The sequence below is a fragment of the Ochlerotatus camptorhynchus genome, unplaced genomic scaffold, assembly GCF_037179485.1.
Source record: "Ochlerotatus camptorhynchus isolate MF236.1 unplaced genomic scaffold, CSIRO-AGI_Acam_v1.1 ptg000277l, whole genome shotgun sequence".
NCBI lineage: Eukaryota > Metazoa > Arthropoda > Insecta > Diptera > Culicidae > Ochlerotatus > Ochlerotatus camptorhynchus.
Window position 1 is genome coordinate 2,433,413 of NW_027040766.1, and position 23,073 is coordinate 2,456,485.

At 39.8% G+C, this 23,073-nt stretch overlaps 1 protein-coding gene across 2 annotated transcripts; it reads left to right on the forward strand.

The window, feature by feature from the left end:
- Positions 1 to 5,312: 5,312 nt before the first annotated feature.
- On the forward strand, positions 5,313 to 21,854 carry verm (LDLa and CE4_CDA_like_1 domain-containing protein vermiform). 2 transcript variants are annotated; one of them, XM_065227938.1, is made up of 5 exons: positions 5,313 to 5,717; positions 17,422 to 17,557; positions 18,353 to 18,465; positions 19,650 to 19,799; positions 19,867 to 21,854. In XM_065227938.1, the coding sequence occupies exons 1-5, from the start codon at positions 5,666 to 5,668 to the stop codon at positions 21,018 to 21,020; spliced, it is 1,605 nt and encodes a 534-aa protein (XP_065084010.1). In that variant the 5' UTR covers positions 5,313 to 5,665; the 3' UTR covers positions 21,021 to 21,854. The 2 variants fall into 2 exon arrangements, with proteins under 2 accessions (XP_065084010.1, XP_065084008.1); XM_065227936.1 differs by lacking the exon at positions 18,353 to 18,465 and adding an exon at positions 17,979 to 18,109 and having other exon boundaries at positions 5,316 to 5,717.
- Positions 21,855 to 23,073: the final 1,219 nt, after the last annotated feature.

The window sequence follows — 23,073 nt, forward strand, 5'->3', positions numbered from 1 at the left end:
AATTTAATAGAGAAAAATGGACACAAAATTGAGCCACTTCTTGGGAATTATTACAAATTTGAGGGAGAATGATGATTTTAGCAATGCTAACAAGTTATTTACTTTTGTTAAATTATTTAAACATGTAATTTATAACCATTCTAGTACTTTAAATAAATTCCAGATGAGCACACTAACCTATTTTTACGGGAGATTGGCACATCACTTTGATTTCAATAGCATTATGTTAAAAAGAGGATTTTTGGGAGAATTCCAGATTTTATATTTTACTTGGTCCAGATTTTTCTGCAAATGACCTGGCAACGCTGGCTGTACGCTCAATTTTGAGATACACTGTGTTTGAGCTTTTCAAACTACCAACAAACAATCTATTTGTTGTCCTCCGGTATCCACATCGGGTAGGGCCGGTTTGGAATGCTGAATTGAATCAAAAAATTAAACCATTAATCGCTGTGAAAACAAACAAAAATCTAAAAAAATTCGGTGTGGAAAAAATCATTTATTCAAAAGGGATGTGTTTGTAAGAACTTAAGCCTATGTTAATAATCTATAGAATTTCCATTTGCCTCAATTACGGCCTCAAATATTCGACAGGTTCTGATAATATAGTCCGGATCCACATCCCTCCAGGTACAGGTCAATATTTGTCTGAGGCTTGCTGTACTGTAGTGGTGTTTGACGCAGGCCATAGGCCTTCATGATGCACCACACTGAATAATACAAGGGGTTAATATCATGGCTGAATGATGTCCACATATCTTTCGGCCAATTCTGCATGCGGTTCAGGCGTGCACAGTAAAAAACTTATTTTAATATCGCATCAAAGTGGATGCACTTCAATCGTGTTGGAAATATGGTGTAATATTACTTGCCAAAAGGACAAAATTATCATTAATACAGTGCATAAACTGACATTACACTGCTTTTACTGCATTCGTTTATTGTTGTGGCCATACAATTACATGAGATTTTCGACATGATTGAAGTGCATCCTCTTGGATGGAATATTAAGGTTTATTTTTTGCTGTGTGGTATAGTGCTGAAAGACCACTTTCGTCTCCGGTCCATAGTGCTCTGTAAGCCACGGAAGGACATACTTACTAAGGCTGCGTTCCATTTGGTGAATTTTGACTTAAATTTGACACTTCGAAAATAAATTATTCTCTTCGAAAATCCCTCTCTTGCTGATCGTCCGATTTTCAAAAAGGCGTTTGTCAAAATACGCATTTTTAATGCACCATCAACGTAGAGTGCGCCACGCGAGTTCGAGAAGAAACGTCACCAAACCGTTTATTTACAGCAGAATAACTATTTTTCACAACGCAAATTAAAGCATTTTTCATTCATCATCTTGCCAATTTCGATCGGTAATTGTCTTATTGTACGATTTTCCACAGATCTGAACTGATTTGTACCCTTACTATCCACACACAAGAAATCCGGAAGATCATAACCACTAAGGCACTTTTCTAATTTTTCATTTTTCGCAACAAAAAATATTCCTGTACAGCATCAGGAACTTTGCAAAAACGTTACAGAATTAAATTTTTCAACTGTAGATTAAGTTTTGGAGCATTTCAGATGAATCAATTTATCAGGAAAAGTAAAAAAGGGTTCCGCTTCCTATGCCTCAAGGCAAAAATTTCTGCTCACAACACTCTTTTTAACGTTCTCCTATTCACCACCAGAGGTTGAATCGATCGTTTAGTTCCCATTAAAAAGGCCTAAATTAAGTCCTGATCTGTCAGAAATAGGACTGCTCGAATAGCAGGTTTATTTGAAAATTTTCTATCTGTCAAATTTAAGTGAAAATTCAGCAAATGGAACACAGCCTAAGGCTGTGAACCATTTGCCGAGTTAAATTTAACTCGTGGTTAAAAGTGACATTTCGAAAGTTATTTTCTATGTTCGAAAATCCCCGTGCTGTCGATCGACCGGTTTTAGAGCCACGGTTGTCAAAATTTAACTTCTTGTCTGTCAGAAATAACCATGCTCGGATAGCAGGGTTAATCGATAACTTTTCATCTGTCAAATTTTAACCAAAAGTTAAAATAATCCACCAAATGGTTCAGAGCCTAAGAATGCCAATATCACCGTATTCACTGTATCCCCTTCAGTAATGGTGCAAACATTGTCAAAAAATTCACTTTATCCCCTTCAGGAATGTTGCAAACATTGCACAGTGGTCCAGAATGCAGATTTAGGTGGAATGATATGTTTTGAGCCTGAAATTGAAACTTTAGACTAAAAGTATCTTCTACAAAGTTGTTCCTTATAGTTAGGCCCTCATTTTTATGACAATGAATTCTAGGGTGGCTCCTATTATCATTAAAATCAAAAATCTAACTTTTTTGTTTGAATAAATTAAGGTATACATTCTTTGGAAAAGTTATAGCTGAGCTAATTTCAAGCAACTTTGTAGAAAATAACTTTTTTGTATCTCTTAAATTGGCCGATTTAGAGCTATTTTCTTGAATTGAGTTCGGGTGGCTCTTAAAAAAACAGTTGTTTTGCTCTAGTTTTCTTATTTCGAATTTCTCAGCAAAAGGTGTCTTCAAATAACTTTTAGATCTTAAGAAGGCGCAAATTTTTGCTGCACAAAGCTTGTCAATATCTTTCGCCGATCAAGAGTTATTGACGTTTTTATACTAAAAATATGCACTTTTCAAATGTTACTTTTTTTTTTTTGTTTGCCCCAGCCAGAGATATGAACATTTTAAAAGGGCATATTTTTAGTATAAAAACGTCAATAACTCTTGATCGGCGAAAGATATTGACAAACTTTGTGCAGCAAAAATTTGCGCCTTCTTAAGATCTAAAAGTTATTTGAAGACACCTTTAGCTGAGAAATTCGAAATAAGAAAACTAGAGCAAAACAACTGTTTTTTAAGAGCCACCCTAACTCAATTCAAGAAAATAGCTCTAAATCGGCCAATTTAAGAGATACAAAAAAGTTATTTTCTACAAAGTTGCTTGAAATTAGCTCAGCTATAATTTTGCCAAAAAATGTATACCTTAATTTATTCAAACAAAAAAGTTTCAATTTTAGGCTCAAAACATATCATTCCACCTAAATCTGCATTCTGAACCACTGTGCATTGTCACACATACGGACCAAGCGTCTCCATGAAATGCTTCAAAAATTTCACTAGTGGAAAGTAGGTAAAGACGGACATCTTAAGTTTAAGTTAGAAAATCTACTAATATATTTTTGGAGGCGAACCAGCCTAAGGCTGAAAGCCTCCTAAATAAAGCTAAATAATAATAATACCAATATATTTATGCATTATATATATTTTTTTTTTTCTTTATTTAGGAGATTTTCAGCCGTAGGCTGGTTCATCTCCTCTTATGCATTATACTCATATTTTATAAGAAAAGTCATTACTGCTTGTGAGTTTAAAAAAAATATATTTTTTAATCTACAATAAAAACCATGCTTTTCTCGGACATTTTTCGGACGAACACTTCTAAGGGTAAGATGGACACTCACAGAAATGATGCAGAATGCGAAATAGTAGACGGAATTATGACATTATTTAGTTGAAGCCTGTTTTTTGTGCATAGTATGGGTAGTGTTTTGTTTTATTTAAGAAAAAGTATTTTATGAACATAAACTTAACGTACAAGCAATTCAGCAGCCAAACAAACAATACTATATCCAGAGTTAAAACCAATTCATATTCCAATGTGAAAATCATGGCAAGTTAGGAGCAGTTTCAGCAAACTGTAGTAGCGGAATTCCTAAATCGTCAACAAAGATCCAACAATATCATCAAATTTCAGAAGTTACAAAAAATTCAGAGGAGTTAGCAAAACACTATTTATGTTGTTTTAGTAAGCAAAAGTTCAGCTAAGTTCGCATATCGCAACCAGAGTTTAAATATTTTAAACAAGCCTTAAAAAAAAACAGTGAAGGTTCAAAAGCATCAACGACATGTGAACAACTTAAGATATGCTCCTAGTACTTCAGCAATGGTCCGAAAATCTAAGCAAAGTTAAAAAAGTCGGTGAAGTTCCAAACATTTCAGCAAAATGCAAATCACTTCAGTGAAGATCTAAAAACTTGAGATTAGCTCTAAAAACTTCGGAGATATTCCATGAGCTTAAGAGAAGTTCCGAGAACTTTGCGGAATTTTCGAGAACTTTGGAGAAGTTCCGAGAACTTAATGAACTTCAAGTACTTGTTATAAACACTTAGAAATTCAGCTAAGCTTCAAGAACATCAGCAAAGTTCCAAAAACTTCAGCTAAGATTATAAAATGTTTGCGAAGATCCAAGAATTTTTGAATAGTTTCAAAAACTTTATCAAAGCTCATACATCTTTACGCCAGTCATAGTGCCACGCGTTACACAATGCAAGGGGGAGGGGGAATTGGTGAATGGGGTATGCTTTGTAACATGTTGGAGGGTGGAGTGTAAAAGTGGCCATTTTTGCGTTACATAATTTGTGAACAGACCGAAACAAGTAAAAGGTTAAAGTGCAAATAATAAACGTGATGAAAATATCGTGGTTGCCAGTTTTCTAATTTGGGAATCACACCGTGGGCGTTTAGTAGGATACGAAAAATGATATGGAATTTATTTTAAACCCATTCATACGCTCGATTTTGTTTGAAAGATATTTGTAATGGGTTGCATTCACCCGAATCACGAAACGTTCAATAAATTGGGGACCCAAATGCAGCTTCCTTCACTGAAATCACAACTTATATTTATTTAGAGAAAATAACTCAAATTCAACACATAAAATATTATATTTTTATCATGCACTGCAAGTGCAAGTAAATTCAAAGACTGAAAAAAAATTCCATAAAACTTCTCCGCAACCAAACCAGCAGCCACTTCACTGCCCTCTGCAACTGCGGTTCGTCTCTTAACCACTCATTGAAGTCTCCCCGCAAGATTTCCTTTCTCGTTGAGTGCGCGTGAGTACACTCTCACTCAGCCACTCATCTGGGATCGCACCCATCCCCACCATCGTTGCGAGTACTTAAATTGTACTCGTAATCGTCGTTGCACTCAGGAAGTAACGAAAAAATGAAAGTCTTCCATAAATACACCTTATGAAACTTAATCCTCATCTAGTAGGACCGTGTCTGTGCCATTGCCGGTACGTTTACCGTATCATTTGCTATCCGTCATATGCACTACTAACATTAGCCACCCCAAGTGATCAATCGCAAACGAAAAGAAAAAAAATTGGACCTCTTATTGAGTGCTTGACCCCCACCCCACCCCCACGGTCACTCACCATCGCGTCTTCGTCGGCGCCATCGTTGCGAGAGAGTGAGTTCTTCGCGAGTGTGCTGCGAGAGTGAGCGTGTTCAGCTCGGCGGGGGGACCCCGGGAGAACTCGCGGGTACAAGCGCGCGTGCTTCGTGCCACGGCAAAACGCGTGCGCCTATATATAAATAGTTGATGGTCTGGTCGGAAAGGTTTTAGTGCTGTTGAACATTCGAGCCCGTCTCCGGCTCCCTAATCCGTGGAGAATTCTAGTTTTTGTTTTCCTCCTTTTTCATTTGGTGGTGAGCGAAGAAAGGAGCTCCTGCTCGCAGGACAGCGGAGAGTGTGTGTGGTGGATTAGGCCAGCGTGCGCGCACGCAACAGTGAATTCAGTGGAATCAGTTCAGTGCTAGGAGTGGCACAGTGCAGTAGCCTTGAAATGGCGAATGTGATAAAGTTGTTCGGTTTTCTGTGCTTAGTGGTGGCAATCGGTAAGGAAAATTGATATAATTGAGCTCGGCATCTACTTATTTCAAGGAAGTGTGGGCTTGTATTTCCTGCAGGGCACACCAATTGGTCACCAATTATAGTTATAAGAGATACAAGTAGCTAAAACATCGAACCGCACCGGAGAGTGGGAAGTGAGAGGTTGTAAACGAAAGCGAATGTGTGATTTGTATCTTTATGCAACTGATGTTGATGATGATGGACTCGAGGGTGATCATCGCATTTCATCTTACGAAACGGACAGTTTTTTTTTATTCCTTCAATAAAAATAAAGCGGTTGTCTTAATTTCCATCTCCGGCTGCTTCGGCGGTGATGATCGCTCCAGGATGATGATGATGTGGTCAAACTGAATCAACCCAACCAACCCCGCACGCGATTATATAATATCCCATTTGCATTTCTCCTCTTTCGGATTATTACGGAATATTTAAAAAAAAAACCACTTCGGGGTCGACACCGAAAGCGAAAACCGAAACGATGTGGTTTGCAGTCAATAATAACAGGTGGCAGAAAACAGAGATGTGTGAGATGCTAGAGGCAGACATCAGAGCTCGAGATCGAGAAAGACTTAAACCAGTTTTCGCGTCCCCGTCCTGACCCACCCAAGATCCCCGTTTCGTTCGGGCCCTGATCTACTGGCAGGCATTTGCATAACTTTTTAGCTCAACCTGATTGCTATGGTGGGCTGGGTGCCGTGCTGGGCTGAGCTGTTGCAGTTGATTGGTTTTCACTTTTGTTTGCTATCTCTTGAGACATGTTTGTTTGAGGCTGTATGTGAGCTCGTGTTGAGTAGATGAATGCAAATCTGACTGCACCTAGTTCGAGAGCCAGTCTTGAAGCAATGCGGGCTTGGTAGATTTATGCACTTCTTGATTAGGTACACCGACTGGGGGCAGTTATATTGGATCGATTTATTTGCTTCTACATCGCAACGAAGCCATTTCCTAAGAAGTGCACCGAGATATTAAGAACCAGTTCCACACAAAGCAGACTGCTTCTTTGTTGAAGTTAACATGGACATCAGTAATGACAGAAAGCATAGATTTCTGCTTCTGGTTTTGCTTATGATTTCCTGAATCTATATTTGCTATCCTAACTTAATAATATTGCTGTTGGAATGTGTCACCTCTGAGACGAATAAACATCTTTTGACAGCAGCTTTCACAATAAGCAGCTTAGATTCTATAATTTATTAATTAAGCTAGCTTTAAGCTTAAATTTTAGTATTAAACATCAATTGACACCTTTTCTATGCATATAATCTTAAGGATTTTTTATGCAACACTATAGCAATTTACACGTAATATTGAGTAAACGAAATAGCAAATGATATCTCCGCAAGGAGCTTCAAACTTCTAGCTATATAAGGCAATTATACTAGTTGAAAGTTGGAAGCATATTCAATATTAAGTTATGCAACTAGTATTTACGACTTGAGTATACGCAAAACCAAATTCTCTTAATGTTATGGCAGTTCTTGCAGTGGACTGCAGCGTATAAGCAAGATTTTCCTAAATGCATATTTTTGTATAAAACCTTCACGAGATGATTTTGTAGTCGCAATGCATTTGGGAACACAATTTTTATTCGAAAAATAAGTCCAATACAAAAATTACAAAATTACTTTAAAAACCTTCTGGCGACCGCCTTACAAAATCTGTTCATCCTGCAAAACATTGCAAATTTTGTATGCTTTTTATTAAAATCCGTAATAGAATCTTACATTTCCAGGTTGGGTGTACCAATTATCTTTATTAGTTGCATAAGATTTTGTTTCCTTTCAATTTCTAATATGTATTGCATTGTCATAATGAAACGAGGGACACACCAATTTGCTTGCATATGTTTTCCACACGTTTTCCATTATGGAATAATTGGCTAGTGATGCAAAATTTCCGAGCAAAACTCATTGCAACTTATGCAATGCAGTCATGCTTGCGGTGTAGAGTCGCTGTAGAAATGGATAATTCTGATTGGTTCAAAAAATACTTTCTAGTTATGTTTTTTTCTTAGATTATAGAAGCTTTCAGTCATTCGCTGGTTTGCCTTCCAGTTATGTTTGATTATATGGCCCTGAATCAGAAATACTCTGAATGTGATACCATAATTCATGTATCAACAATTATCACAGTGGCAATTGGTTATGCCACAAGGTCTTGCATAATACATTCAACTGTCATAAAATCTGAAACTATGTGGCGAAATTTGGATATGATAATTGAAGATTCGAGTAAGGCGAAATACGTTAACATTTCACACTAGATATTAATGCAGAAACTTGCAGTCCTCAATTCTATTATTCGAATCGAGTTTTCGTTCAATGTTAGACAGACAGTCCCTAAATTTACAAAGACAGTAAACTACTACTGAGGAGTTGTATGCAAGAAAGTGATCATATATCTTGCCACATTGGATCGAACAATCATACCTACGATACGGTATCCAGGAACAGAACCACACAGCTTTGGTAATCAATCTCACAGCATCCTGTGCTGAACGACGACAACCCTATCCAGTGAGTTCACCAAAACTCACTATGACTAGCCAACTTTTCCCTTGGTGAACTTCGTGAAATATCGTGAAATTTTCCAACGCTGTCCCTGTCGAAGGTCAAGTTCAAAGACCGAAACGGCGGACATAAAACATAGTACAGAAATTACCCGATTTTGTCCGTCCTCTAGTTGAAAATCTTTTCTAATGTTCTACGATACCCATACGCTTTTTCAGTGGTCTTATATCACCAAAGTATACCTTAAACATCCATCTTGAAGATGAATGTGAAAGATTTGGAATTACGGTTTTGTGAAATTATTGAAAAAGATAAAAGTCTGATTCACGGAGGGGCTGACAAAATCGAGTCATTACTGTATTCGATTTTAAAGCAATAATAAAAATCAATTCTAGTTCCCCCAACTTGGAAAAATTCATGTAAATTTAGATGCTCTGCGACTAACATATACGAGCGTCAATTCAGCTCAATGCAACGTACTTTTCATTGAGTAACGAGCTAAACTTTAGATGACATGTTTGTTTACATCTCACCATTTATGACAACGATGGATTCCATCCAGAGCTGGTAAATATCACAACCGTCATGTGACAATGAGAAAACAGGCCCTCTCACTATCACGAGACGAAACTACCTATCATGAGATTTCTTATCATTTTCCAATAATCTATAGCATTCATGAGAATAATTGTCATACGGCTTTGACATCAACATTTTCAACTGATGTAGATAAATTAAGACAAGCAACAGCATGTAATCGGTAGAATGAATATATTTTTAAGATTTCAGCTGTACAAATTACAATAATATCAATAATTGAGCTAGTAATAGCGATGATAACAACACTGTCACGTTCTGTCATGACGAAGTAAATCTCTATCATGGTTTTCTCATCCGATGATAGTGACAGAAGTATCTCTGTAAATATCGCGTGAGATCTTTCATTGAAATTGACATTTGCCAGCCCTGATTCCGGCACGTAAAAATTAGTAATTTTTAAGTGTGCCAATGTATCTACAAAACAAGCATCGGCTATATCAATCCTGATGATGGAATTCTCCAGATTTGCTCCTGTATTTGTAACAGAGTGAAGCCAAGCGAATCTTTTGAGTCTTTCGGGTAACCCTAGCAGCGCACTTGTCACTGAACAATTGTGGTTACTTGTGTGTGACTTATTCCAGTCACAATTATTTCGATGGCAGTGTGCTGCTTGGGAAGGTAAGGTTCTACGGATATTACAAAAACTACCGATCAGCTGTGGTAACTGTAAGCACCGGCGAACAGATCGGACAGCTGATACAAGCAAAATTTGACTATTAGTAATGGGTAAAGTTGGTATGTTGGAATACGCCCCACTGCTCTCTCAATCTGTTTTTAGGTCCCCAACAACTTGCCAAATTTAAGAGAATAGAGCTATGATCTGGATTTGCGGGAGTACTTTAAAGTTTGTGTGGGAAAAAATATGGAAATCGAACAGAAACTATTTATTTTTCTTTCCAAAAAACTAAACACTGCTCAAATCTGATACCTACTTAGATTGGATCATTTTTGCAGGAAAACTTTGTTGAAGACCGCAAATCGATTCGACTTCCGAGTAAAAAGTTAGTTTTCACAATCTAAGTTTTAACCTCACCACGACTAACAGCACCTGCACATGGGCAAAAAGTTATTCCCAAAAAAAAATATGTATGGAGATTTCAACATTTTTGCAAAAATATCGATTTATATATTATCGAAAATAAATTTGGTGGCCAGTTCGGTAAAATAAAAGCTACTACTTGTACCAAATATTTTTTTCGAAAAAGGCTCTATTTTCGTAAAAATCAACATTTTCTGTTTTCCGGCCACACAAAAATCGCTGTAACTTTTTTTTACCAGCGACATCTGTTGGGAAGATCAACCAAGCTGTTAATCGATTGCATAGTTTCTTTCCGGTTCCAAGACATTTTCCCATACAAACTTTAAAGTTCTCCCGTAAATCCAGATCATAACCAAATTCGTTCAAATTTGGTACAGCTGTTGTAGGACCTCAATCGAAAAACCAGTGGAGAGCAAGCAATTGTAAAGTTGACCCACCCTAATGGCAATAAGGAATACATAAATCCAAAGTGATTTGAGATTAGGCCAGAACTGCTGTTATAGATAATGATTTCAAAGGCCGATTGTTCGTGAATAAAAACCTTGCTGTCATTCAAATGTTGACAGTACCATCATAGAGGTAACTCTAAGACTAGAAGGTCCCGAAATAACGTGCTCAACTTTTTGGCTCAGCTCTTCGGTCCCAAGCTAATCATTTCACCCCTCGAAACATAGGAAAATCCACTAACCCCTCATTTTATCTGTCAAACTTTCATAGCGAATCAAAACAAACATTGTGTAGTAGTAGAATTTCGACTAGAATCGGGTACGTTAATCGTTTGCTTGGGACCAATAGGCTAGTCAAGTAGTGAGCCAATTTAAAATCGTTAGTTTCGTATTGATTGTTGGTACCATGGCCTTGTTTACATGGACTTTATCTTTTTGTTTACACGCCATTTCACTCATACAATCATAGAAATGGCAACTCAAATTGACTACTTCTCTACGTGCGATGGTGTTGACGAATACGTACACATAATTTCACTAACACAATCATAAGAAGGTGGTAAAAAACTGAAAGCTGTAAAGGCAAATCAGCTGTATATGAATTCATTAAAATCCGGGACGGGACTTGACAATCGAGCTTCTCACTCTTCAATGTTTTTGAAGAATGCCCTTCGGAAACTTTTGCGTGGTGTTTAACGAAGTTGACCAAGGATGCCAGGAATGTATAATATTTTTTTCTATATTAATTTGGATTTTATTCGAAGTTTCTACCGCACTTTAGCAGCTTGTACGTCATTTTTGTTCAACACATTAAAAACAACCATAAACAAACAACTTTCCTTTGGCAAATATAAACAATTAACAACGCCATTGATGTCAACATTAATTCCGGCATCACTGCCAGCCAGATTGATGCGATCCCTCTGTCCTTTTTATTCCACGATTGCTACTGTCAAATCGATCAATCAGAAACTGGCTAGGATTTGACATCAAATCGGCTCGAAATCGCTACCCGATTGGCAAGTTCCATCCCAGATTAAAATCATAGTTAATTTTCGAAAAAAGGTGCCATAAGGGGAAGAAAAAAAATAACGCATTTTATTTTGCATGCAGAAGCCCAAAATATCGAGGGGGCGGCACATCTAAATCTCAAGTTTAGATGCTCAAAAAATCTCACACTAGCGAATCAATCTTCGAAAAATCTTCTTTCATTTGTCGCATCTACTTGCATCGCTCATCATCTTTTTGCAGGAAATCTTCAGAATCGTCATCAATCTTCTTTCTATCTACTCAGCGTGCGCGCAGCTAGCCACAGCAAAACACAATCTTTTTTGCATCGTAGATAGAGTCGTCCCCCTCGCAAAATATATTGATTTCTACAAAATTATAACCTTTTCAAAAAAAAAAATGTTGTGAAAGTGGTAGCTTTTATTTTTACCAGTGCGGCCTACCAAAAATTTGCTCGTTTCTGCTTCTAAAATGGATATCTTTAGAAATATGTTCATGCTTATTTTTTTTAATATCTTTTTACCCATAGTGAGGTGGTGCTATGCTGGCAGTAGTTGTGAGATTAAAACTGACAGTTTACATTAATTCGTTATTTACAAATTCCATATGTATTACTGTTAGAACCAGTGTTGGGTAATATCAAAAATTCCAATCCCACCAATGGCTCAAGATCACGCTTGATTTTCGTAGACAAAAATCAACAAGCTGTGATATCGTAGCTACGAATATCAAGCAAACAAAACTCACCAGCTACAATTCTAACCAAACCGTGGTGAGTTTGAGTTTCATGATTTTTGCTTTATATTCGCACGCGACCCGAAAGTACCATCGCTGCTGGCAGCAGTAGTTTCGTGTCTGGCATCGGTGAAGAGTAAAGAAACATAGCAAACTATAAATACTATCTCTTTCTAAGAAAACGATGTACAACGGATTCATTTTTGTGTCGAATCAACTCTCAGCTTAATTTTTACATGTTGTGAATAGTCTCGCAATGTCAAAGGATCTTGTAAAAGCAGTATCAAGCATAATATTTTCCCAACAAACATTGAAAGTTGAATGAGATCTTATTTAGACAAAGGTAAGCTTCTTCAGCTAAAAAAAAAAGCTTATTCAGCTGTTGATTAACTCAAACTGTTTGTTGGGTTGTTTCAATATCACGCGTAATAATGAGAGCCAATGAGGGTGAAAATATATCGCTTGATTATTGATTTTGCCAACACTGGTAAGAACTGTCAAAATATTAGGAATTTACATGCTACATTAGTGTTCGTTAAATTCAGCTTGGCAGTTCAAATGATTACCGTATGCTGTCAGTTTTAATCTCAAAACTACTGACAGTATACCGCCACTTTCTCAGGGGCCTAAAATAAGAGCAACCGTACCAGTCGTTGCCATTTGCGGCACTATTTTACTTACGCACAGCGTTTCCATTTTGGCTGAATCACTGATCTAAACACCGGTCGTTGCTATCAGAGTCATAATTTAAGTTACCGTTTTCCATACCGGCAAAACAAACTTTTGACGTTTATTTAAAATAGCAACCGTCTGATGCGTGGCTACCGGACCGGGTTGCTAAATTTATGAACTCACTACTTCCCAAGGTGCGGATTCCTATTTCCCCCACCTGAATAGCAACCCCCGGTACGCAAGTAGCGTTATGGTAGAGGTAGGTAAATGTGCCTTATTTACTCATTGGTACGGTTGCTCTGATGTGCATCGAGATGTTAACACTTGGCTCACCACTTTAGTAGCCTATTGGTCCCAAGCAAACGATTAACGTACCCTATTCTAGTCGAAATTCTAGTACTACGCAATGTTTGTTTTGATTCGCTATGAAAGTTTGACAGATAAAATGAGGGGTTATTGGTTTTTCCTATGTTTCGAGGGGCGAATCGATTAACTTGGGACCGAAGAGAGTACCAGAGCTGAGCCAAAAAGTTGAGCACGTTATTTCGGGACCTTCTAGTCTTAGAGTTACCTCTATGTTAACACTTTTCCAAAATACAACAATGATCCGATTTCATCAGCCGATCCTTCTCAATAATCTTCAAGATGGATGTTTGGTGCAATAAGACAGCTGAAAACCTACATGGGTTTCGGAGAACATAAGAACAAAAAACAAAAAAGGGACGGACACAATCCGATCCATTGCGAAAAATCTGACAGCTAGAATGTGGCCAGAGCGACGCGACGCGATATGACCAACGCAACAAATGCTAATAAATCTAGATAAACATTCCAAAAGGTCCTATCTGCATTGCTGGATTCTCTTCATCGACTTTCTCTTTCGTTGATAAATCAGAAGCAAAATATTTTCCTGTTGTATTTGACGTTTTGGACGCTAGATGAGAACCTCCTTCATCAAACTCTATGGTTAAAACAGCCCGAAATCTGTTTGCATAGCAGTGGTTATCAAAAGAGAATAGGATTATTTTGAATCTGTCAAGTCGCCTCGCGTTGACGGGCCGGTGTTACACCAACCGGTCAGCACTCGTGTTTATTTCAGTTACCGTGGGGACGTAACTTGTGATTTGCCCCGGTCCCTTTCAAATTGTATCATTATTTATGTACGGTCCTTATATTTGAAATGACGTTTCACATTCATCTAGTGATGGCCGATTTTCATTCGAATAATCGATTAATCGATTAACGAACCGAAAAGTAAAATATTTGTAATCAGATATTATCATGCCGATATAAGCATTAACTTCTCCAGAGGATCATCACCCATCGTTACAAACATGTGCTGTGATCTCATTGGTGAAAAAATGACAGCACAGCGAACAAAAAAGAATCAATAAAAATAGAAAGTTTTTCTTCGGACTGTTTCATCTTTGTATTCTTGTTTGGTTACACCGCCGTACACAAAAAAAAAATCAGTTTGTAGCTATCGATTGCACCTTTGTTTACAAACAAATCATGATGAGCTGTCAATGACTCGCGCTTATTACTGCTTACACTACACCGGTGTAGTGTAGCAAAACCGAAAACGACATTAGACAATTGATAATAGATTTAACTGCCATTTGGATGGAATCTTCATCAGGAAGTGTCAAAAACTACAGAGAAGTATGAATTTTAAAAACTATGCTATCATTTCTGAGCGTGAAAAGCTGGATAGACCTTTTGCACATGTCCGCCAAACTACAGTATCCCCCGCTAATCCGGCTCTCGTTATTCCAACGACTCGATAATCCGACATCACTGTCTCTTATGCAGCTGTTAGGGCATAACAGTTAAGGCCCAAGCTCAATGAAAGCGGAAGCGGAACGGCAGCGGCAGCGGAAAAGCCTGATCTGAGTAAGCCTACTTGTCGGATTGAAAACTAGTTAGAACCAAATCGACATCGGTTAGGCTTCTTTATGTTATTTGTGACAACTGTCAAACTTTCCGTTTCCGTTCCGCTTCCGTCCACATTGTGTTTGGGCCTTTAGGCTAGTAACATTGATTTGTATGGATTTGACAAACCGATTATCGGATCAACCCCACTAATCCGGCCAGAAATGTGTTAGATTAGCACGGGGATACTGTTTAACAACTGATAGCGGAATCATTGCCCTACCTGTGCCCTACATGATAGTGTTATTAGAATGTGAGTGTTAGCTTTTTTGCTATTGATATTAAATTATTATATTGTGATTGATTACAATCGATACAATTACAATTACAATTGATACAATTGAGCAATTGTGTTTAATAACAAAAGCAATTGCACCCTTATCTCGAATCACTCTGCATGTATACCAACAGATGAAGAAACCAACTTAAGGTGCAATTTACTGTGATGCATTTTAGAAAAATTCAACCCCATTTTTTTCGACGCATCATTTCAGATTGTAAAACAACAAAACCCAAGTAACATTGTAGGTTTTATCAAGATTTTAAAGCATTCTACATGTCCAAACCATGGGAAGTAATAACGGGAGCTGTTTACTATCTGAATTGATGCGTCGAAATAAACTGGGTTTGTATTTTTGGACATCGCACCAAAGTTAATTGAACTTTAATGACAAGCAACAAAAATTAGGTCTGTTCCCGTACTTGCTTTTTTTTTGTAAGAGTCTGCAAATTGAAAGCAAAAGAATGTTTCCGTACTTGCTGCACCATATTATTTTCTTAAGCTGGTTTTAGACTAGGTTACTCAAATGATCAACTCAGTTGAATTCAATTGGCTTGAAAAGTTGAGCATGGTTAAACTTTTTTCAAGTGAGTTGATCAAGTCAGTTGAATGGCATGGTTTACACGTTTCAAGTCAGTTGAATTCAAGTTGAATTATTCAACTGACTTGATCAATTGACTTGCCCTGTCTTAACCCAGCTTTACAGCAGCTTACAGAAAGCTGAAGCAACCTACAGCAGAAGCAAATACTGGAACAGACCTATTATTTGGGCCCGGGACATGCTGTCTATCGATAAATGTTCCCGGCACATGATTTTGTTTTCGATCGAAATGTGCTGGGATATTTTCTATGTACAAATAATGTAAGAAAGACGTTAGATTTTCGATAAAGAGAAACTCAAACGTGTTAACCAACTCACGACAGTTTGCATAATCTTCAATTAATTCAACCCTTGGGAGTTCATGGTCACATCTGCGATGGTAACGTAAGCGCTGTACCAACAAACGATCCCAGCGCACAATCCATCATCTGCAATGGCCAATTCCCACGAGCAGCACGCATGTCCATATCCAATTATATGGCCCTTTATGCCGCAGACAATGAGATCCCACAAGTAACGAGAAAACCAATGCATAATTCATTTTCCCACCAGCCATTACTTTTTATTTTTTCAACGTTCTGCTGACCATGACCCTAACCGGTCCTAATAAGGGTCATTCGTTGCTGTGCGGTAATTGAGTTAGCTTTGAGCAATCTCGACGTTCACCAGATAGATTTTAATCTGTCGCAGTAAGCAACTGTGGCTTCCTTTGTTCCTCGGACCATGTCCTTCGGTGAATCTCCCGATCATCGTAGAAGCCCATCACCAGGTGCACGATTATTCCGAACAGCTTGTAAGTGGTCACCTCCGCTCCTCAGTTGATTGATGTCTGATGTCATACCCATCATGACGAACTCCATTCACTTTGCGAGTTTGTCGTCGCGTTGCCTGATTTTATAATGAAAGTGAGCTAGACTCCACTTAAGGATCGACTGTTCGTCGCGCCAGCAGTCAAGCGACCAAGTGGGGGTTACGTAAAGCACACAAAATAGTTGCATACCGCAGCACTCCTGGCGGTGCAGTTTTTTGCTGCAGCTTTCAAGAAATTTCCACTGAGAGATTGCGGAAAAAGAGAAGGTGTTGCCATAGAATGAAACTGGTTTCCGTAGCCTCGCCGTTGCCGAGAGGGAAGCAGGGCGGAGTGAAGTGGGCCCTTCGGGAAGGTGATTTGCAATGTGCTACGCCGCATTAGGTGCGGAATTCGCAAGACTGGTTGAGTTTAAGTGGCCCGTCGAGTCGTTGCGATCATACCACCCGGCGGTCTGCTGGACGTGCTTAGAATAATGAAAATTGTTTTTGAGTAAACCTACTGCTTTTAAGAGGTTTCCCGCACCCGAATCAGTCGAGTGAGGGGCAGAAACGTGTGCAAAATTGGTCTAATCAATCTCAGAAGCATATGGAGTTATTTGAAGATGATCTACGATTTTCAAACATGATCTAGTACTGCTCCTGTAATAGCTCAGGATTGATTTATATAACGAAACTCACCAACGTCATCTCTCATTCGCGGAAAATGCTTACTTGCCAAGTCTCAAACAATGTTGCATACAAGTTCGATAAAATGTATAGAAACGTCAAAGTAGTCCGATGCCAGCGCTGTGGTGGGGGATTCACGAAACTATTAATATTTAAATTGAACGTTTAATGCGTGTACATCGACTGAAGAGACAGAGTTACGTCTGTTTGTCTGTGGTTCCACTTTCATGCCCATAGCGGTTAACCACCCTTCGAGTTCAACACTTTCCACTCTCGAAAATTGTCCTCCATTTGTGTTGTAACCGTAAAATTGCATAACACCGTCGCAACTTCAGTCATAAACCTACTTTCATATTTTCCACTTATCTCTCTTTCTCTTTCTCTTATAGCTGCGGTCGATTTCCGTGTCAAGCGACAGGACGATGACGGCGACGGCGAAGAAAGCATCGATGATCTGTGCAAGGACCGACCGGCCGACGAGTACTTCCGTCTGAGCACCGATGGCGATTGCCGCGAAGTCGTGAGGTGAAGATCAGCGTCTTCGTGTGTCATTCCCAACCCTTTCCAGTGAAATTTACTATTGCTATAATTGTAGTAGTGAGCGACACGTGTGCGAGAGCGAGTGTGTGTGTGTGTGTGTGTGTTGCCAAGTGTTTCTTTGTGATGCCTTCGGTTTTACTTGCTATTGTTTTCCTCCAGGAAGTCGGTACAGTGAGCGATTAGTTTCCCAACCAAAATCTAGTACTACACATGTCAAATCACGCGGGAAGGTTTGTGCTTTGATGCGTCTAGTACTACGATTAGTTTAAAATTTCGCTTTGAAACGCCATAAAATACAAATCTAGTACTCCCTGAATCGACGTTCCAGAAAATTTACCAAAAAAAAATTGCTCATTCGAATCCAAAAGATCACACGTCTAATTTCCATCCGCTCGTCAATGTATAGGTGCGATAATGCTGGGGAAAATGGCATCACAAGGCTGGCACGCGTGCGTTGCCCAACCGGGTTGTACTTTGACGTTTACCGTCAGACCTGCGATTGGAAAACGAACGTTAAAAATTGCGATGAACTAGGAAGTAAGTCTACGACGGTGGACCGGCCAACGATGGAACCCGTTTCAGTTCCATCCTTGGATCCGGGTCCACCGGAGCAAACCGTCACCACTAAAACTTTTCTTTCTCTTTCTCTATTTTCATCTCCTTGTCTTTTGAATACATGAAAAAAAAAACAAAATTGAACCCAAAATTCACCACCCCCTGCAAACAAACCGAAAACCATCTGCGAACCCCTCTCCCCCTTCCGTGTTGGCAAATAAATAGGTGTACCCGTTCCGGATTGAAGCAAATTACTTGCCCGTCCGGTCTAGCGTTCGACATTGAAAAGCAAACTTGCGATTGGAAAGCAAAGGTCACCACGTGTGACAAGAAGGAAAGTAAGTCTCAAACCAAAAACGTAAATCTTTTCGGCCGAGGGAAGCAAGTCGCCAAAGTTCCTTACCACCGCTTTGTATGTGCGTTCCTTTCCGGGAACGGGAAGACAACGACATGTGCACAGCATTTTGCAGAACTTTTGCTACTTTACACACGCAATTTGGTTTGGGATGGCAATGAACCCTTAGTGCACTAGTTTTCGATACACACCCGCAAAAGATAGGCTAGGCAGGTTGGATCGGCATAGCTAGAACTGTAGTGATTAGTGCACCATGCATCTAGAAGGCGTTGCGTTACGCCTCTTCCAGGCAGTACTAGATTAGAGCAATGTGACGCAGCGCCTACTACGCGATGACATTCAAACTATATAGTTGTAGGTCATTGACAGCAGACACCTGACACTGACATAACCTAATTTGGCTCCCATTAACCCCGAATTCAAACTCGAAAGCTTGCTTTTTGTTTGAGAAATTAGCTTTAGCTTAAGGTGGAGGTTACTAACATTGTCTAACAATACCGAACGTCTCCTAACACTATTGTAGAATGTGTCTGTAAATTGCTTTTCAAACTTCCGAACACTTTACAAAAAAAAGGAACACTATTACTAAACACTAAACTTCGCTAAAAACAAAAAAAGTTACATAACGATCAATGGTCTGTGTTCTTCATCGTTATCCTAATTCTCTTCTCATCTATTTGTATGTGCTAAAAACACACACGTTTCGTCAATCCATTGAATGGAACGATCAACTCTATAATTCATCACGAATACCAGTTTGGCATCCTTAAACAATGCATGGGTTTTGCTAATACTACAGCAAAATTTACCATTGTGACAAATCCACAATAATTGCTCGCAAAACAACACTAACTCAACTCAAGTAAAAGACACACCGTAGACATGAACACACTACAAAACAGCAAAATATAGGATTAGCCAACTGTTCTCCCTCCCAGTGACCGTTGTAGTTCGAAGTTAAAGGGTTCCAATCGCCCACGTGCCTACACAACTACACGAACACACCTATTTACAACACGTTCTACAGCGTTCCCCCTGAAGAACTCCACACCTTCTTCATCACTTCACGCTCAAACTAAAACCCCAACAAAGGTCACACATTCTCCCAATTGTTCTAACGATTTCTTTGATCTTCCCCTAATAAAACTCTTTGCCGACCTACAAAAGAACCAAGAAAGGTTCTTCCCATCCTGAAGACCGACGAGCCCATCTGCCCGGAGGGTAAGCTATCCTGCGGTAATGGCGATTGCGTCGACAAGGAACTCTTCTGTAACGGCAAGCCCGACTGCAAGGACGAATCCGACGAGAACGCGTGTAGTAAGTTCGAATCGCCGAAAATCACAATTTCTTTGTCTCTAATAAATTTTCCTCAATCCTTCCTCAGCTGTCGAGCTGGATCCGAACCGTGCTCCCGATTGTGACACCACGCAGTGTGTGCTGCCGGATTGCTTCTGCTCGGCCGATGGTACCCGCATCCCCGGAAACATCGAACCCCAGCAGGTTCCGCAGATGATCACCATCACCTTCAACGGTGCCGCCAACGTCGACAACATCGATCTGTACGAGGACATCTTCAACGGTCAGCGCCAGAACCCGAACGGGTGCCAGATCCGTGGTACATTCTTCGTGTCGCACAAGTACACCAACTACTCGGCCGTTCAGGATCTGCACCGGAAGGGACACGAAATCTCGGTCTTCTCGCTGACGCACAAGGACGACCCCAACTACTGGTCCCAGGGAACCTACGACGATTGGCTGGCTGAGATGGCCGGAGCTCGTCTGATCATCGAACGATTCGCCAACATCACCGACGGTTCGATCATCGGTGTACGCGCCCCGTACCTTCGCGTCGGTGGAAACAAGCAATTCGAAATGATGGCTGACCAGTTCTTCGTGTACGACGCCTCGATCACTGCCTCGCTAGGACGCGTTCCAATCTGGCCGTACACCCTGTACTTCCGTATGCCGCACAAGTGCAACGGTAATGCCCACAACTGCCCATCGCGTAGCCACCCTGTTTGGGAAATGGTCATGAACGAACTCGATCGTCGTGATGATCCAACCTTCGACGAATCGCTGCCAGGTTGTCACATGGTTGACTCTTGCTCCAACATCCAGTCCGGCGAACAGTTCGGTCGCCTTCTGCGTCACAACTTCAACCGCCACTACAATACCAACCGTGCCCCGCTGGGTCTGAACTTCCACGCCTCGTGGCTCAAGTCCAAGAAGGAATACCGCGAAGAACTGATCAAGTTCATCGAAGAAATGCTCGTCCGCAACGATGTCTTCTTCGTCACCATGCTCCAGGTCATCCAGTGGATGCAGAACCCAACCGAGCTGAACGCTCTGCGAGACTTCCAGGAATGGAAGGAGAAGTGCGACGTCAAGGGACAGCCCTACTGTTCCCTCCCGAACGCCTGCCCGCTGACGACCCGCGAACTACCTGGCGAAACTCTGCGTCTCTTCACCTGCATGGAGTGCCCCAACAACTACCCATGGATCCTGGACCCAACTGGAGATGGCTTCTCCACCAAGTAAGCTAGTCTCCCGAGGGAACCTACATCCACCGAAAGTCTGATTTAGTTGCGTTGAAGAAGAAACACTACGAACGTAAGAAAGAGTCTCCGTTGACTCCTCCTAACCCGTCCCCTTCCCCAACGGAGTAGAGACGCCTGTTGTAAATAATTATAACTTCTTACATTCTCCCCTCCCAAACACATCCCTTCCCCAAGAAAAAAAAACATAAAGCTCCCCTTCCCCCAAACAATCTGAACAACCATTTTCCTATTCACGGAGAATCGGGATATGATAATTATATCAACAAAAAAAAACTTAAAAGATTGAACGTGATAATTTTATTTAAAAACAAAAATACTCTTTCAAAACTACCATCAAAAAAAAAAGAGCGGAAAATATAAAAAACTAGGCGCGCATAACCGAACCGAGATGAGAAAGAAAGATAGAGCACGATTTTAAGAAAATAAAGCAGAAGAACGAGAGCGCGAGAAAACCGTGTGGCCACCCGCATAATCGCGATTTTACTGCGGAGCCGGCTGGTCGCACGGATCAGGTGTTTTTTGTTTATTGTCGTCATTTAAGATTACTCGTTTGCTTTTTAAATAATTATATTTTAAACTATTTTTTCCTAACTTAAATTGAGTAAATGGATCGCCGCAGCCGCAAGGTGGCGTGAGTTGAAAGTTGAAAGGAACAGTAGAAGAGAGATGATTGAAATTTGATTTTTGCGCGGTAAACATCCTGTAGTTGTTGCTACCTTTATTACCCTCAGTCTGGTGAGTGCTTGCGGCTGGTAGTTTAGAATGATATGAAAACACACAAAATGGCAAGAAAATAAATTTTACATAAAAATAACGTCGGTGCGTAAGGATTTGCTGATGACATTGCCCAAAAAAAAACTATCCGTTGTTCGTTGCCCCTAACACAGACATCAGTTTCAATCGTGTACCGTACCGTAACCGAAAGGAGACAAACATGAATGACCAATGCTTCTGATCTTTTTTTCCTTGATTTGTTTTCCGTCGATCTTGTTTTCCGTGCTGAGCACCAATGCTACCGACGCCAGGACGGCAGCTTCCATACCCAACTAACATTTTCAGCTTTATAAGTCAACTTTTCCAGCAGTGTGCTGTAAAGTAGCTGAAACAAAGCTGCTGATACAGCTACAAGCAGAAGCTAGCAAAATAGTTTTGGAGAGCGTTTTCTCAACTTTCTCACAACCATTATACAATTTGTCAGTCGCACTGAATAACATCAGCCAATAAACGCTAATGTCACTTCTATACACATACTAATCAACTTTCAACTTGTAGCTGCAAAACAAAGCTAACAAAGTGAATATATTACTCATTTGATGACTTCTACACAACCAACCACTCTTGCTGAATAACATAAACATCAAAAGTGCTTTTTCAATAACTAAACAACCTGTACTCAGCTAATTAACTGTGTTAGTGCTACTTTGGAAGCAATTTTACAGTCAGCTAGGTTTTATTTTTAGACGTGTGCAGTTCCACAGCTTTTACTCTGCTCCTTTACAAAACTGACTAGTCGAGAAAAGTGATTCATGTGCACTATTATAAAGCCTCTACTCAACGGTATTATTGTAGAAAGTCATGTATATTTGTTTACGTCAGTTCAAAGTGTTGGCGTAGCGAAGTTGGTAGTGTCAAGGTTTGCCAATACGGTCGTCTCAAGTTCGATTCCAGGTTCTTCCGGTGCAGGGTAAATAATTTGGTGGTGTGTTTATAACTAATTTCGAATAATTTGATTCGCACAGCAAAATAACTCAATCAATTCCTCCAACAAAAAAAAGCGTAAATAATATTTAACCCGGCATCAAGAGAAAGCTGGGTAGTGATTTGGATACCCGGGAAAAGGTTGAGTAAGCGCCTTTCAAGTTCACACACAACTAAACAGCAGGATAACGGCTGTATATAAGCGTTAATGGGATATGTAATAAGAGCTTGTCACAACCGTCCCAACAGTCATAAGTAGCTGATCAAGTTCGCCAGATTTGTTTGAATAGAGCTTGAGGCTGTATAAATGATATGAGTGAAGCGTTTACATTGCA